Source organism: Bos indicus x Bos taurus, chromosome 12, assembly GCF_003369695.1.
Source record: "Bos indicus x Bos taurus breed Angus x Brahman F1 hybrid chromosome 12, Bos_hybrid_MaternalHap_v2.0, whole genome shotgun sequence".
NCBI classification, from domain to species: Eukaryota; Metazoa; Chordata; class Mammalia; order Artiodactyla; family Bovidae; genus Bos; species Bos indicus x Bos taurus.
Window position 1 is genome coordinate 11,681,751 of NC_040087.1, and position 15,777 is coordinate 11,697,527.

At 36.5% G+C, this 15,777-nt stretch overlaps 1 protein-coding gene across 4 annotated transcripts in view; it reads right to left on the bottom strand.

Moving 5' to 3' along the window:
* VWA8 (von Willebrand factor A domain containing 8) overlaps positions 1-15,777 on the bottom strand; it is a 401,096-nt gene that overhangs the window by 198,486 nt on the left and 186,833 nt on the right. For all 4 annotated transcript variants that reach the window (XM_027557142.1, XM_027557141.1, XM_027557144.1 and 1 more), the window contains exons 22-26: positions 12,001-12,076; positions 9,919-10,054; positions 5,224-5,343; positions 2,737-2,942; positions 801-952 (exon numbers count right to left, since the gene is read on the bottom strand). In XM_027557142.1, coding sequence (XP_027412943.1) covers positions 801-952; positions 2,737-2,942; positions 5,224-5,343; positions 9,919-10,054; positions 12,001-12,076 — 690 coding nt within the window. The remainder of the gene's footprint in view (positions 1-800; positions 953-2,736; positions 2,943-5,223; positions 5,344-9,918; positions 10,055-12,000; positions 12,077-15,777) is intronic.

The following is a 15,777-nucleotide window of genomic DNA, read 5'->3' on the forward strand; positions in this document are numbered from 1 at the left end:
CTCCTATATGAGACTGAAGTTAAATAAAAAGCAATTTTTGTCCCTTGGGAATTTATGATAATGGATTTCCCTACAGACAAAGACAACATTAGATGCATTATCAATAAGTTATGCATATTTAAAACTGTTTTCTTGTGAATTTGCACTGACTTAATTATCCTACTAATAAACACTGTCAATTATCTTTCTGGTCAACAATATCATATTTGTTAAGATTCTTTGTTAAGTATATAGCCTATAATTACAAAATAAAGAGCAGGCAAGTAGCCCACATGAAATAAAACCCACTTATTTTCCCTGCCTCTTTCATCTGTCAGGCTAAAGTAAGTAATCCCCAGATTTCAAGTTAATATGATTATAAATTTAGAAAACTATAACAAAAAAATATATGGTGACAGAAATAAGAGCATCTTAACTAAATATATATTATCTCTTCATGTAGTTTTCATGTTTGTACAATGATTCGGTACTAGGTTAGGAAAAAATGAGAATCATAGGAATTCAACAAAAGGACAGAGACTGTTAAAGAAACAAATATTTCCCTTTATTTGATTACATTACATCTACTCATGGGACATCTGGAATAACTGAATTTCTCAATTTACAGACCTATAAATAATGCTATTTAACTGAAATCCAGCCAGCAAATAGCACCATATACTTGAAGAGCTTACTCATGGAAAAGTAATTTCCACACCAGGTCAGTTTAGTAGAGTATAACAGTAGACTCAGAATGATCAGCATTTGAGAATCAGAACAGTTACACTCAAGAGTACTTTATCAAGAGTGATTTGCCTTACTCCTTCGCCAGCTGCACATTGGATGGTTTTGCTCCAACTGGTATTCCGTATTTGTGCAAAGTGTTAGTCAAAATCTCCCTCATGTCGTTGTTGTAGGAATCAAAGTCAAACACGTTCCTAACCACACTGGAGAGACCTTCAGTGGGAAATTTCTGTATTAAAAAAAAATCCCTTATTACCATGTGATAAAATATACAGTATTATAAAGATTTCCCAAACGGACAGAATAATGATCAAATAAACTTCAGTAGACCTTTTCTTACTGGCCTTGTCAGATAAACAGATAGGAGGAATGCTTTTCTCTTTTAATGTTTGCCCTGATGACTTAATATTTTTCTTTTTCAATAAATTTCAGAATTTGAGGGGAAACAGTTCTTTCTCTCAAATGTTAAATCGGTACTCAAATCCTGGGGTTTGGTGACTTTCACCACTTTCTGAAATCTCCCGCTTTTAAAATGAGTACTGAGCTTCCCTGGTGGCTCAGTTGTAAAGAATCTGCCTGCAATGTGGGAGACACAAGTTTGATCCCTGGATCAAGAAGATCCCCTGGAGGAGGAAATGGCAACCCACTCCAGTATTCTTGCCTGGAGAATCCACATGGACAGAGGAGCCTGGCGGGCTATAGGCCATGGGGTCGCAGAAGAGTCGGACACGACTTAGCGACTAAACAACAACTGGATTGACCAAATTATAAAATGCTACTTAAATAGAGCAGAGTGTTGAATATCTATATGGAAATATTCAGAAAAGTCACAAGTCCAAGAGTAAATGAAAAAAAAAGGTAAAGGAATACGAAAAGAAAGGAAGAAGAAGGTAAAAAGTACAGAGAACAGAGACGCAGGCAAGCGCAGAGGGAAAGAAAACGAGGGTTACAGACAGCTGACTTCACACTGCTGGGGTCCTCTGGGTCATTCATCGCCTCTGTCTTGATTCTCTCTAGGTGCTGGAATCTCAGCTGGACTTGCCATGGTTTTACAGGCAGAACAAAGCTTTCTATTTTCCTGTCTAGGTTTTCAGGGGTCAAGAGTCATTAGGTTATGACTGTTCGCTTGGAAACCATCATTTGTTATAAAAGCAGAATTGACACAGGCTTTTTGTCTTCTTTTACCAAGGTGAAAAGTGAAAGTGAAAGTCGTTCAGTCGTGTCCGACTCACTGTGATCCCATGGACTATCAAGTCCATGGAATTCTCCAGGCCAGAATACCAGAGTGGGTAGCCTTTCCCTTCTCCAGGGGATCTTCTGAACCCAGAGATTGAACCCAGGTCTCCTGCATTGCAGGCGGATTCTTTACCAGCTGAGCCATAAGGGAAGCCCAAGAATACTGGAGTGGGTAGCCTATCCTTTCTCCAGTGGATCTTCCCGACCCAGGAATTGAACCAGGGTCTCCTGCACTGCAGGCAGATTCTTTACCAACTGAGCTATTAGGGAAGCCCTCCAAGGTGACCTATGCATCGTGGATGGCTATAAGGAATTTCATTCTCTTGTCCACTTACTCTATCCAACAAAACCTTCTCACAGTATTTACAGGCATGTAATCAATACTATTAGTTTCCAGTCAGTTTTTTATCTTCAAGTCTTTCATTTTCAAAATGAAAATATTTTCACTCAGAGACTATATATGCTTGTTGTATAAAGTCAAATAGTAGTAAAGCTTCCCTTCTGTCTCACTCTCCTGTCTTCCCACACCCCTCAGAAAACCCCCACCAAATTTCCTAGCTCCTTGGTAATAGCCATGGCACAGAACCTTGTCAAAGTCAATCCAGAGATTAAACAGCAAATGTTCATTTGGATTACAGACATTTCATACTATATCACCTGAATCAGTATTAAAGAGAAATGGAAAGACTTGGTACAAATTAGGCAAAAAAAAAAAAAAAAATCTAAAACAAGACTGATGACTTCTTTTAAACTTTTACGTACAGGCAGGTGCCATACCTGCAAATGCTTGACTATGTTGACAACTTCTCTGGTAGAATAAGGGTAGTTAATAATACCCTGGTCAGCTAAATTCCTCAGCTCTCCAAAGGCAGCGACGAGCTTCTGAAGGATGGGCTCGGGCACATTTGGGCCGTACTGCCTGAGCATCCTGAGTTCCGAGTAGGGTTTGGGATTATCCACTGCATGGCAGCTAAAAATATCACCTATGAGGAATAAAAATAGATTCACACTCAGTATGCAACTAACCCCTTATAAGGACATAGCAAATACGAAATGATCAATTAAAGAGCTCACCAAAGCACTTCTATTTTTAAAAGTGTAAAACTGCGTAGAAAGCCTGTCCAACAATAGGTATACAGAAAAAAGCAAATGACTAAAGCAAAAGGAAATGAGCCTGAGTGATGTGTGGTTTATTCTACATAGATTTATTTCTGTTAAAAATTATACGATACTTGGACATAATCTCACTAGTAGATATTTGAGTACAAAGAACAGAAAGAGAAGTCCCTGTGAGCTTCTGCTAATCCCACTCCTTCCCCCACAGGCACCCAGGGTTAACAGTTCAGTGTATTCATTTTTTCATATTTTTCATGTCAGTATTTAGTATTTATTTATTTTTAATTGATTGATGATTGCTTTATAATATTGGTCCTGCTAGTATTTTTAAATGCATATATATATATAAAAATAAATCACTCAGTCATGTCTGACTCTTAATGACCCCATGGACTGTAGACCGCCAGGCTCCTCTGTCCATGTGATTCTCCAGGCAAGAATACTGGAGTGGGTTGCCATGTCCTACTCCATTTTAAATGCATACATACAAACATATATCGTTTTGATAATTTAGTCTTTTTCCATTAATTGGAAAATACTCATGTGGTTCTGAGACTGCATTTTTAACTTTATAACACATGGTAAATATCTTCAGAAATTATATACACATATGCACGACTTTTTATGTATACTAAAAATGGGGAAATTAGTATTATCACTCTCTAAACAATTTACATCTTGTTCACATTGCTATAATATAGTTTATAAGTTGGTTTCAAAAAAGTAAATGTGCAGAGATAATATCAAAATAAAAATCAAGGAAAAGGAATTGGAAACAAAATATTTCACCCATAATTTAGACAACTGAGAATATATTAGAAAAATACAATCTATGCTCGAGAGAGAGAAATTTCTCAGATAAAAGTTCACATAATTCTGATTTATAATCCAAAGGACAGGGACCAAAGGAAGTTAGAGTAAATAGATTCGCATTATTCACTATGCTCATTTTAGAAAGCAAGGATATTTAGAACTTACTTGGACTCAGAAATGACTCAGATCATTCTTTTATTGTTATCATATATTCATGAAAGCAACTGAATAGAATGCAACCATGATAACTTCAAGCTTGTATCTCATAGGCTAAACTCATTCAAATACAAACATGAAAAACAGCTTTGGCCTTTTTTTGCTGAAAAGCAAATGCAACACTAATATAACGCTATAATTGACCCCTTATTTGTTCATTCATCGAATAATGATTAAATCCCTTCTATATGCCAAGTAATACTCTATGTACTTCATAGACCTCAGTGATCAAAAACACACAAACCCCTGTTCTCATGGAGTTCAGATTCTGGCGTATGGAGGAAATAAACAATAATTATCAATGTCAGAAACTGTATGTTTCAAGGAAAAAAGAAAAGTGCAGTATAGTACTTGAGAAACGGTGATGGTTGGGGATGCCAGACAGGCCGGCCTCCCTGAGAAGGTGACAACTAGGCAGATGCAGGTGTGTGGGGGAAGGGCACGGCAGGTCCAACTACTGCAAAGACCCTGGGGCGAGCATGGCTGGCGTGTTCAGAGACGGGGGTAGCAGGGCAACTATAAACAATGCTAGATTGCCTATCCTTGTACTTAAATTATTGCACAGGGAATTTCCTTGGATAAATTCCTTGATGTGGAGTCGCCAGATCAAAAATCCTACTAGGAGACTGAGCCTGCTTCACATTGAATATGGAATGCCCAGTATTCAGAATTAGCTACTTGTCACAGAGAAGAGAAGTTCTTCTTGAAGGTTCCTGATGATTCAGTTTATCCCTGGACCTCTCCAATCAATGTGAATCAGTCTCCCCAGAGCTGGCCTCAAACTTTTCCATAGTTAGGGTGATGTGATGAAAAGCAAACACTAAAAACCCTTTCTGAATTTGTGTTCTACTCTAAGACTATCTATAGTCTTAGATATGAAGCCAAGTTCTAACACTTATTATCTGAATGACCCTAGAAAAATAATCTCTCCGAATATCAGACATTCTTCTCCTCTAAAATGGGGATAAAAATACTCTCATAAAATAGTTGTGATGATGATAGCACGTGGGAGCATTTAGTCGGGAGCATTCAGTGACGGCCAATATAGCACTGTTACTAAGATGACATCATTATTGTTATTGTTATTGTTTTGGTTATTACTATAATTATTGTTTTTACCTAAGGTACCGAAGAAATCATTGCCTAGGAAAGGAAATCCAGGTCTGTTGGCCAGAACAATCATTCTAAAATCAGGATGAATCACTACAACATTTTCTCTTCCATTGACTAGTGCAGCATCTGAAAAAAAAATTTCAATTTATTCTTTATTGATACTCAGTAATTCTTAAGAGTATCAAGTTATAGCCTTTAAAATCACACAAGCAGTCATATAGTTTTATGACTATAGGGTTGTAAAACAACTCTAAGAAATCTGGTTGTAATAACTGGGTTGAAGAAAACAAAAACATCTTTGAGAAAGTTTGCTTAGAAGAGAATACTGATAAAATGCATACTAAATTATACAGGAACTTGCATTTTTATGTAAATTAAAGGCACATCTAAAAACCAAACTTGTCTAAATGTTGTCTTATGGTGCTTAAACTTGGCTTGAGATCCTATCATTCATTTAAAATACAAATAAGAATCTATAACAATGGATAAGCCAAAGGATACTCAAAGGATAATCTAAACATCCTTCAGTTTTTTTTTTTTTTTAATCAAATCAGCAACTGCATCCCTTTGCATAAAGCCTGCTATTTTGTAGCTAAGGATTAAGTCCTATTTAGATTACCTACCCTGAAAGGATTAACTACATAGGAGAAAGTCTTGAACATCAAGTCAATTCATTAGAGAAAAGTTGATTTATTTCCACTCGAGGGATTCTATCAAAGTTCTTAAAATATGTAATTTCAAGTTGACTGGAGCTGTCTTTGTGCAAATGTTTAAGGTACTAAAGGAAGTAAATATTATATACTACCGGCTGATGTACATTTAAGATTGAACTGCTAGTCCAAAGAAAAATTTAAGGTAGCAAAAACTTTATTATCGGTATTTTAAGACAGAACACCTGTCATTTGGGTTAATTTAAATCTTAGGCTTTAAGGCTGTTCATCTCTAAAAAATGATAGATGTGAAGTAAAGTTCAGTTCAGTCGCTCAGTCGTGTCTCTTTGCGACCCCATGAATTGCAGTACGCCAGGCCTCCCTGTCCATCACCAACTGAGTCAGTGATGCCATCCAACCATCTCATCTTCTGTCGTCCCCTTCTCCTCCCTCCTTCAATCATTCTGAGCATCAGGGTCTTTTCAAATGAGTCAGTTCTTCGCATCAGGTAGCCAAAGTACTGGAGTTTCAGCTTCAACATCAGTCCTTCCAATGAATATTTAGGATTGATTTCCTTTAGGATGGACTGGTTGGATCTTCTTGCAGTCCAAGGGACTCTCAAGAGTCTTCTCCAACACCACAGTTCAAAAGCATCAGTTCTTCGGCGCTCAGCTTTCTTTATAGTCCAACTCTCACATCCATACATGAGTACTGGGAAATCCATAGCTTTGACTAGATGGAACTTTGTTGGCAAAGTAATGTCTTTGCTTTTCAATATGCTGTCTAGGTTGGTAAAAACTTTTCTCCCAAGGAGCAAGCTCCTTTTAATTTCATGGCTGCAGTCACCATCTGCAGTGATTTTCAGTTCAGTTCAGTTCAGTCGCTCAGTCGTGTCCAACTCTTTGAGACCCCATGAATCACAGCACGCCAGGCCTCCCTGTCCATCACCATCTCCTGGAGTTCACCCAAACTCATGTCCATCAAGTTGGTGACACCATCCAGCCATGTCATTCTCTGTCGTCCCCTTCTCCTCTTGCCCCCAATCCCTCCCAGCATCAGAATCTTTTCCAATGAGTCAACTCTTCACATGAGGTGGTCAAAGTACTGGAGTTTCAGCTTTAGCATCATTCCTTCCAAAGAACACCCAGGGCTGATATCCTTCAGAATGGACTGATTGGATCTCCTTGCAGTCCAAGGGACTCTCAAGAGTCTTCTCCAACACCACAGTGCCCCCCAAAATAAAGTTTGTCACTGTCTCCACTGTTTCTCTGTCTATTTGCCATGAAATGATGGGACCAGATGCCATGATGTTAGTTTTCTGAATGTTGAGCTTTAAGCCAACTTTTTCACTCTCCTCTTTTACTTTCATCAAGAGGCTCTTTATTTCTTCTTCGCTTTCTGCCATAAGGGTGGAGTCATCTGCATATCTGAGGTTATTGATATTTCTCCCAGCAATCTTGATGTGCTTCATCCAGACCAGCATTTCTCATGATGTACTCTGCATGAGTTAAATAAGCAGGGTGACAATATATAGCTTTGACGTACTCCTTTCCCGATTTGGAACCAGTCTGTTGTTCCATGTCCAGTTCTATGTTGCTTCCATGTTGTTTCATGTTCCATGTTGCTTCTTGACCTGCATACAGATTTCTCAAGAGGCAGGTCAGGTGGTCTGGTATGCCCATCTCTTTCAGAATTTTCCACAGTTTATTGTGATCCATACAGTCAAAGGCTTTGGCATAGTCAATAAAGCAGAAATAGATGTTTTTCTGCAACTCTCTTGGTTTTTCGATGATCCAACAGATATTGGCAATTTGATCTCTGGTTCCTCTGCCTTTTCTAAAACCAGCTTGAACATCTGGAAGTTCATGGTTCACATACTGATGAAGCCTGGCTTGGAAAATTTTGAGCATTACTTTACTAGCGTGTGAGATGAGTGCAACTGTACGGTAGTTTGAGCATTCTTTGGCATTGCCTTTCTTTGGGATTGGAATGAAAACTGACCTTTTCCAGTCCTGTGGCCACTGCTGAGGTTTCCAGATTTGCTGGCATATTGAGTGCAGCACTTCCACAGCATCGTCTTTTAGGATTTGAAATAGCTCAACTGGAATTCCATCACCTCCACTAGCTTTGTTCATAGTGATGCTTCCTAAGGCCCACTTGACTTCACATTCCAGGATGTCTGGCTCTAGGTGAGTGATCACACCATCGTGATTATCTGGGTCATGAAGATCTTTTCTGTATAGTTCTTCTGTGTATTCTTGCCACCTCTTTTTAATATCTTCTGCTTTTGTTAGGTCCGTACCATTTCTGTCCTTTATTGAGCCCATCTTTGCATGAAAAGTTCCCTTTGTATCTTTAATTTTCTAAAAGAGATCCCTAGTCTTTCCCATTCTGTTGTTTTCCTCTATTTCTTTGCACTGATCACTGAGGAAGGCTTTCCCATCTCTCCTTGCTATTCTCTGGAACTCTGCATTCAAATGGGTACATCTTTCCTTTTCTCCTTTGTGTTTCGCTTCTCTTCTTTTCACAGATGCGAAGTACTTGGAGTTTTATTGAGGTGAGTCTATAAGAAGTTACGCTCATACTTCTTTCTGAAAACAAAAAGTATCCTTTCAATGTGCCATATATTCATGTACTAATACCACCATTAGTTTTAACATTTGATCTCCATTTATTTTAGTAGTGGTAAATAACAAGGTATGTCATCACATGAAAAATTTAATTAGTTAACTAACATAAAAATGGCAATAAAACACGAAACTTTTAAAAAGTTAAGAAAATGAAAAACATGGGCATGGAAGTGATGCTTTCTGAAACTATGTTCAAAAGAGCTTCAGCTGCTCTTGTGTTTAAAATGTCATCTGCAATCAAATTTGAATTTAAAAATTATGATGATGACTCCTTTGCTTGGAGATTGTCTCTGTTTAAGCACAAGTTTGTTCCAGTAGTTCTTTCTTGCTTTCTATTTCACTGTCCTTATGATGCCTCTAAAAAGGGCAGGCAGCATTCAAATCTTGAGAGTCTGAATGATTTTCTAAAAGATGGTTATCAGACTGTTTAATTCAAATTCTCAGTTTTTCCTATACTCATTGTGAAACTGCCATCTCAGAATACTTTTATTAGTGCTAAGTTTCCTAGGTTGAGATGCAGCAGTCTTGCAATGACAATGTCCAAGAAGAAACCTCTGTGGCGACGGACTTATACATTTTTATAGAGTCTTCTGTACATACCTTTTGAATATTGACGATTTCAGTCATTAGTCTCAATTTGTTTGGCTACCTTGCTATTGACTATATTTCAGTGGCTAGTTAAAGATCTTCAAGTCTTTTCATGACACAAAAATTAAAAACTAGAAAATGTTCTCACATTGCACTAGACAAGTTTTTCCTATGGGCTAAACAGATTTATAAGATTTATCTATCTACCTTTCCCCTAACAACCACAAAAATAAAAAGAAGGTACTCCAAAGAGAGTAACTTCTTTCTGAGGCAAGTGTGTATTGTGTGTGTGTGTGTGTGTGTGTGTGTGTAATATATATGTATACACACACACACACACACACATATATAAAACTGATATTAAATGCCCAGCGGTTTTTTCCTAATTATACTGAGCTAATAATAACATTGATTTTAACATTATAAGTAACAAAAACATGGTAGAGCTTTAAAAATTCCACATAATAATGAAAGAAAATAAATTGTACACAAATAATTGAGACATAAGTATCAGATCAGATCAGATCAGTCGCTCAGACATAAGTATAAAAGGGATTATATGTTTGTATTTTCAGAGTAGAAAAAATATGAAGCTGATTTGTCCTAAAGCTACTATTGAAATTTTCAAAGACACTCTCCGGCTACTAGAAAGTGAAACTGACGAAGCTAGATTCAGACATATTGATTTTTATTATTAATTATCAATACAGACAACCTGACTTAGACTGAATTTATGCTTGTTATTTGTAGATAAGCAGCCAGCTAAGTGTGTGATCTGATACAACAAATGTTAAAATTGCACATTGAAAGAAAAGTTGCTTTTTTATACTCACTTGCAACAATGCGTCGTCCATCTGCTAGAATCATTTCTCCATTTTCTACCAGAGTTTTTAAAATACAGGTGACATTTGTTGGAGCCTTGTCTGCCTCATCTACTATCAGAACATGACCCAATTTTACTGCTTTAACCTTTGAAGACAGAACATTTATTGTAAACAAAACAAACAAACAAACAAGAAAAGAAAGCAAACGTTTTAACAATTCCATCACTCATTGCTTTGGATTTGTAATAGCTGGTTTTCTGCAAGCTATAAATATAAAATCACAAAAAATGTCTGTAGTAGAGCTGGAAACAGTATTTATGGATCTCCACCAAAAGCTTCTCATAGTTACTGAATTGCTAACTCTGCAGTAATCACTTTATTTTCTTGCAGCATCCTAATTACCCCTATGTCGGCAATGTTCACATTTCACACCCTCAGGAAGGGGAGAATTAAAACAAGTATTGACATATCAAATAGAGAAGTTAAAGGGCTGTGGGGGCAAAGAGGAATGACTGTGATCATCAGTACTGGATATCAGAACATTGCACTTGTGGTAGCCTTAAAAGAGTGCACAGTTTTAAGAGATCAGTATGTATACTGGAGAACTGGGTAGTCAAGACAAAGAGAATCAATGGTCAGACTCAAGAAATCTGCACCCTACTGAGGGAAGAGTGAATATGAACAGTCTATCTTGGCTGATGCAGAGGTTAAATGTAAGAAAAGACAGAAAAGGATCTGAAAGTGTAGATCAGGTCTCGACTAATAAAAAGTTGACTGCCAAACCAAAAAATATGTGCTTTGTCTCATTAAATTGCAGGATGAATTAAAGATTTATGAGTTCAGATATGATAACAAGTTTAAAGCTACAAGTCAGTGCCTTTAATCTTGCAGAAATATGCAGAATAGACTGGAGGGGGGAATATCATAACAACTTGGTAAAAAAGTCATGTGAGGATCTGATTTTAGGGAAGAGGGCATGGGTAAAAATGGAAATAAAAAGCATTGTATTATCTGAAGAAATATTCAGAGGTATATTCTACAGCCTTGGCAACTAATTAGATGGGAAGAGGTGAAAGGAAAAATAAGAGAGTTCTAGGTCTTGGATGACTGAGTAAATTAGATGACTGGTCACATTATGAAAAGATAGGACAAAAGCTAGGAAAAACTCTTTAAAACATTTAAAAAGAATGGATAGGAGATACTCAATGAACTTCAATGTAAACCCAGAGATTATTTTTTTAAATAGTAAGAAATAGCTCATAACATAAAATGGAACATATCATAAACTTTTCTCATTACATGGTTTTGGCAAGTAATTTTTAAGAAATTGAGAAATAGGTGATCCTCTCTACCACAAATATCTTATTTCATATTCTAAAAATATGAATAAGAATTTTTCTTTTTAATTTTAAGGTAAAAATAACCCGAATTTTAAAAAAGAGAGAGAAAACATGTAGCTTCTACTCCCAACTCCAGCCTTCACATCTCTGTTCAGAGAAGGTCAAGTCCAGTCTGGAAGAACTCAGACAGGAGGTCCTGAAGACGCCCATCACCGGGTCTAGACCACAGAGTCCTCAGGATGGCTTCTCTGTGCCATTGCTGGAGAGCAGTTATCTACACAGAAACACATGCCTGGCAGAACAGGATTTTTTTTTGGCGGGGGGTGGCTCTTTTATGAGAAGCTAAGGAATGATCTTCCCAGCTGTCCAAAATGCTGGGTCAATATTTTACTCATTAAAATCATTTTAAAAAACATTCCAGAAGCATTATCTAATTTCAAAGTCTGCACATCTGAAAACAACAGCAAACTTTTTTCTTTTTTGAAAGTTCTGGAATGGAAAAGTTATCATTAGAGGATTTCTATCATTCCCTAAATCTCTCTCTGGAGAGAGGAATAGAGTAAGAAAACATGTTATTTTCCCAGTAATTTGCATTTAAATATCCACTCTCCAAATGACATATGAACGAGTGTTTTCTAGTTAAGACTGAAACATATTGTCATCAATGGGATATTTCTTCCTCTCAAAGGCTGAAATATAACTATCATTCAAAGAACACAGTTGAGAATATTCATATAATTGCATTACTAACCAAAGGTGAGTCTTCATATACAATAAGTCCATCTTTAACAGAAGGCTGAAGAGTAAGTGTTTGGACTGTGGTGTCCCTAAAGTTAAACCAACAGATTTTATAGTTAGTAAAGAAATAAAAAGACATTTGATCTCGAATAAAACATGAGAACATTTCTCTTTTTCTTCCTTTAGTTCATCATCCAGCTTCTCCTAAGACGAATAAAAAAGCAAATGAAATTCCACTCAGCAACAGTATTTTGTAGATGTCAATATAAGTTATAAAGGTTTGGGAATTACTCCAAGTTTACAAATTATCCAGGCTCTTTACTTCTCCTTTTCCCAGTAATTTCCTGATGACCATTTTACTCTTTAAAATCACCTCCTGAAGGTGAAAAGGAGAAATTAAAAATAAATATTTGCATTACCTATACAATATTTACATTATTTACAAATAATTGATGGTGAGTTTGGTGATGACTGGCATGCTGATGTTCCTGATTAAAGTGAGTCTGTGAATTATACTTCATGGCCCAACCTGCCATCAGGCAAGACCATTTTACCTCACTCCAGCAAACATGGGATTGTGAACATTTCTGCTAGGATTAGGGCAATTCATTTTACTTTCTTTTTTTTTATTTTTTTTTTTATTTTTTTTATTTTTTAAATTTTATTTTATTTTTAAACTTTACATAATTGTATTAGTTTTGACAAATATCAAAATGAATCCGCCACAGGTATACATGTGTTCCCCATCCTGAACCCTCCTCCCTCCTCCCTCCCCATACCATCCCTCTGGGTCGTCCCAGTGCACTAGCCCCAAGCATCCAGTATCGTGGATCGAACCTGTACTTTCTTAAGTCTACCTACTACTATCTACCTGACTTTCCTTTAGATCAGGATTTTCAAAAGTATTAACAGTGTACTACCTAGATGTTATCCAACTCCACACATGATAAGATATGAAGTTCACATCACCTATGAATCTTCTTGCCCAAAATGTTACAGTTAGTAAAGCAATAAAATGACATTTGATCAGAATAAAACACAAGCGTCATATATCCATTTTTTGTATTCCTGGGCTTACACTTTTTCTATCTTCTGCTAAAAAAAATAAAGTCCATTTTTGGGTTTTAAACAAATAACAGAGTTTAATTAATATCACAAATTCACTGTTCGTATTCTGGCAATACAGAAGGGTGGGTGAGGAAAAGAAAGAGATGTGTTCACACAGATTTTTATAGCAATATAGTGAATTTCTCACCTCAGCTGTCACATATTTAATGGGCAACAACATGACACCTCCCAGCACCGAAATGGAAAAAGGAACTCTTGTATCATTATCAGTAGAAAGGAAATTCAGTCATTACTTTAATAATTATGGTGCTTCATAGCAGATTAAGGACAGGAAATTCAAGGTGAATTACAATTTTAAAAAGGCAAATGAAATTGTTCTATAACACGTTAATTCCGATAGCATACAATTTGGCAAATTAGATTTCTCAAAAGACTTGTGCTAGAAATAAAACACATAGGTTTGAGGGAACAAGCACAAATCAGATGATTCCTAAAAGGGACAAGGAATAAGGATAAACACAAATGGGAAACATGGCTTTCAGTGGAGTAGGCAATGAGAAAGAGCAACGTAAAGGGAAAAAGTGGTTTTGTTCCATTCTTATTGTCAGTCCTTTGTCTTACATGTATGTAAAATGATATTCAATTAAAAAAACAGGTTGGCTTATATGTCAGTCCCTTATTATATAAGAGTAGAAAATAACTCACTAACTTCTGCATAGCACTTATTACAACAACAAAAAAGGCTTGAACTTCCCTGGTGGCCCAGTGGATTAGAATCCGCCTGCTAATACAGTGGACACAGGTTTAATCCGTGGTCCAGGAAGATTCCACATGCCGCGGAGCAGCTAGGCTTGGGTGTCATAACTTCTGAGCTCATGCTTTACAACCTGTGAGCTACAGCCACTGAGCCCACACACTGCAATGACTGAAGCCAGTACACCTACAGCCCGTGCTCTGCAACAAGGGAAGCCGCTGCAGTGAGAAGCCCACAGACCGAAACCAAGGGTAACCCAAGCGCAGCAGAGAAGAACCACTGCAACCAAAAGTGCATAAGTATATATTTTTTAAAAGCTTGTTTTTCAAGGTATCTTACAATATTATAAACTTCAACTCAGTAAATGATGACTACTGTCACAAGTAGCATATGACAGTGAGAGTTGCTCAGTCGTGTCCAACTCTTTTTGACTGTATAGTCCATGGGATTCTCCAGGCCAGAATACTGGAGTGGGTAGCCTTTCCTTTCTCCAGGGGATTTCCCCAACCCAAGGATCAAACCCAGTCTCCCGCATTGCAGGCGGATTCTTTACCAGCTGAGCTACCAGGGAAGTCATGATAGAATAGCATATAAATTGACTCTTAAAATGATCCTTTTTCAGAAAATATTTGACTAAAATCATTGCTTTGGTTTTAGGAGCATCATAGTAATTCTCTACACAAATAATCAATGACCCTAAGAGAATATTTTATTTGCTACAGTTTCAATTCTATTATGATTTGTTCCTCTCAAGAACAGTTTTGAAATATAAGCTCATAAAAGCTGAAGTAGAGTCAAAATTTCAACAATACTGGGGAAAAGAAAACACATCTTAGTAACAGTTTCTTAGCCTACAGTTTAATAAAGAGACATCTCTCCAGGACATAACAGTTATCAGCAATGCTTGAGGAATTAATTAGAATGTTCAGCTAATTGCTGACATTTATGTTAGCACCAATTGTTCTCACTTACTATTTTACAGACTAAAGTTGTCCATCAGTTACAGCCTGTGTTGATAAAGAGGCTACTCAAAGAAACATGGTGCTAAACTCTAGTCTTATTTTAACTCTGTGACTTTAAAATTTTTTTAAGTTGGAGTTATTAATGCTTCAATAGTAATTTTAAATGATTCCAGATGCAATAAAAGTAATTAAATTGAATAAAGACCAAGTTTTTATCAAAATAAGGACAGCAAATTGGCCACTGGAGAGCAAGCACAATCCATTCCTGTGACTTTGCTAATAAAGGTACATTAAGCTAATAAATTCTAATTTATTGAGGAGCACAAGATCTCAAAATAGCAATGTCTATTTTGAGGATGATATTTTAGTAAGTTGTATTTAAATTGGCTTATGGTTAGCTGTATTTTAGAAAAATAATAATAGTTAACAAGGGTGAAAGAAGAAAAAAGACACATAGGAGTTTCAAATAGCTAATAAAAAACTTATCTAACTTTGCAGTTCATTAAAATAGAGATGGCTAAAGTAATAGTCCACTCATTATTATAAACCCAGCATGAAGAAAGAAAGATAGAATATGATTCACAGGAGGCACTTTACAAATATTTCCTCAATATTTTAAGAAGTGGGATGATTATGAAAATTGAATAAAATGGTAATTTTAAAAAATTAGATATAAGCATAAAATTACTGTCTGAGAAGTAAATGCTGTTGATAGATATTTTAAGTGAAGAAGTCATGGCATTATCAAGACTATCATTTCTACAAGGTTTATTTTAAAACAAGTAATGAAATAAAGATAAGAAGTACTAATAATAATTATCATTAATAAAAGAAGAGAGTGGTAACTTAGACAAAGGGGATGCAGACAAATTTGAGAATTAATGTTTACAAACATTCTGGGCTCTCTGCACACTTCCTTCCTGCCTTGCCTACAAAAGACAAATTTATTTTGCTAAGTTGGGAAAGAAACTTCCCTGAGCCCTCAAACAGAAATAATCACAAGCAG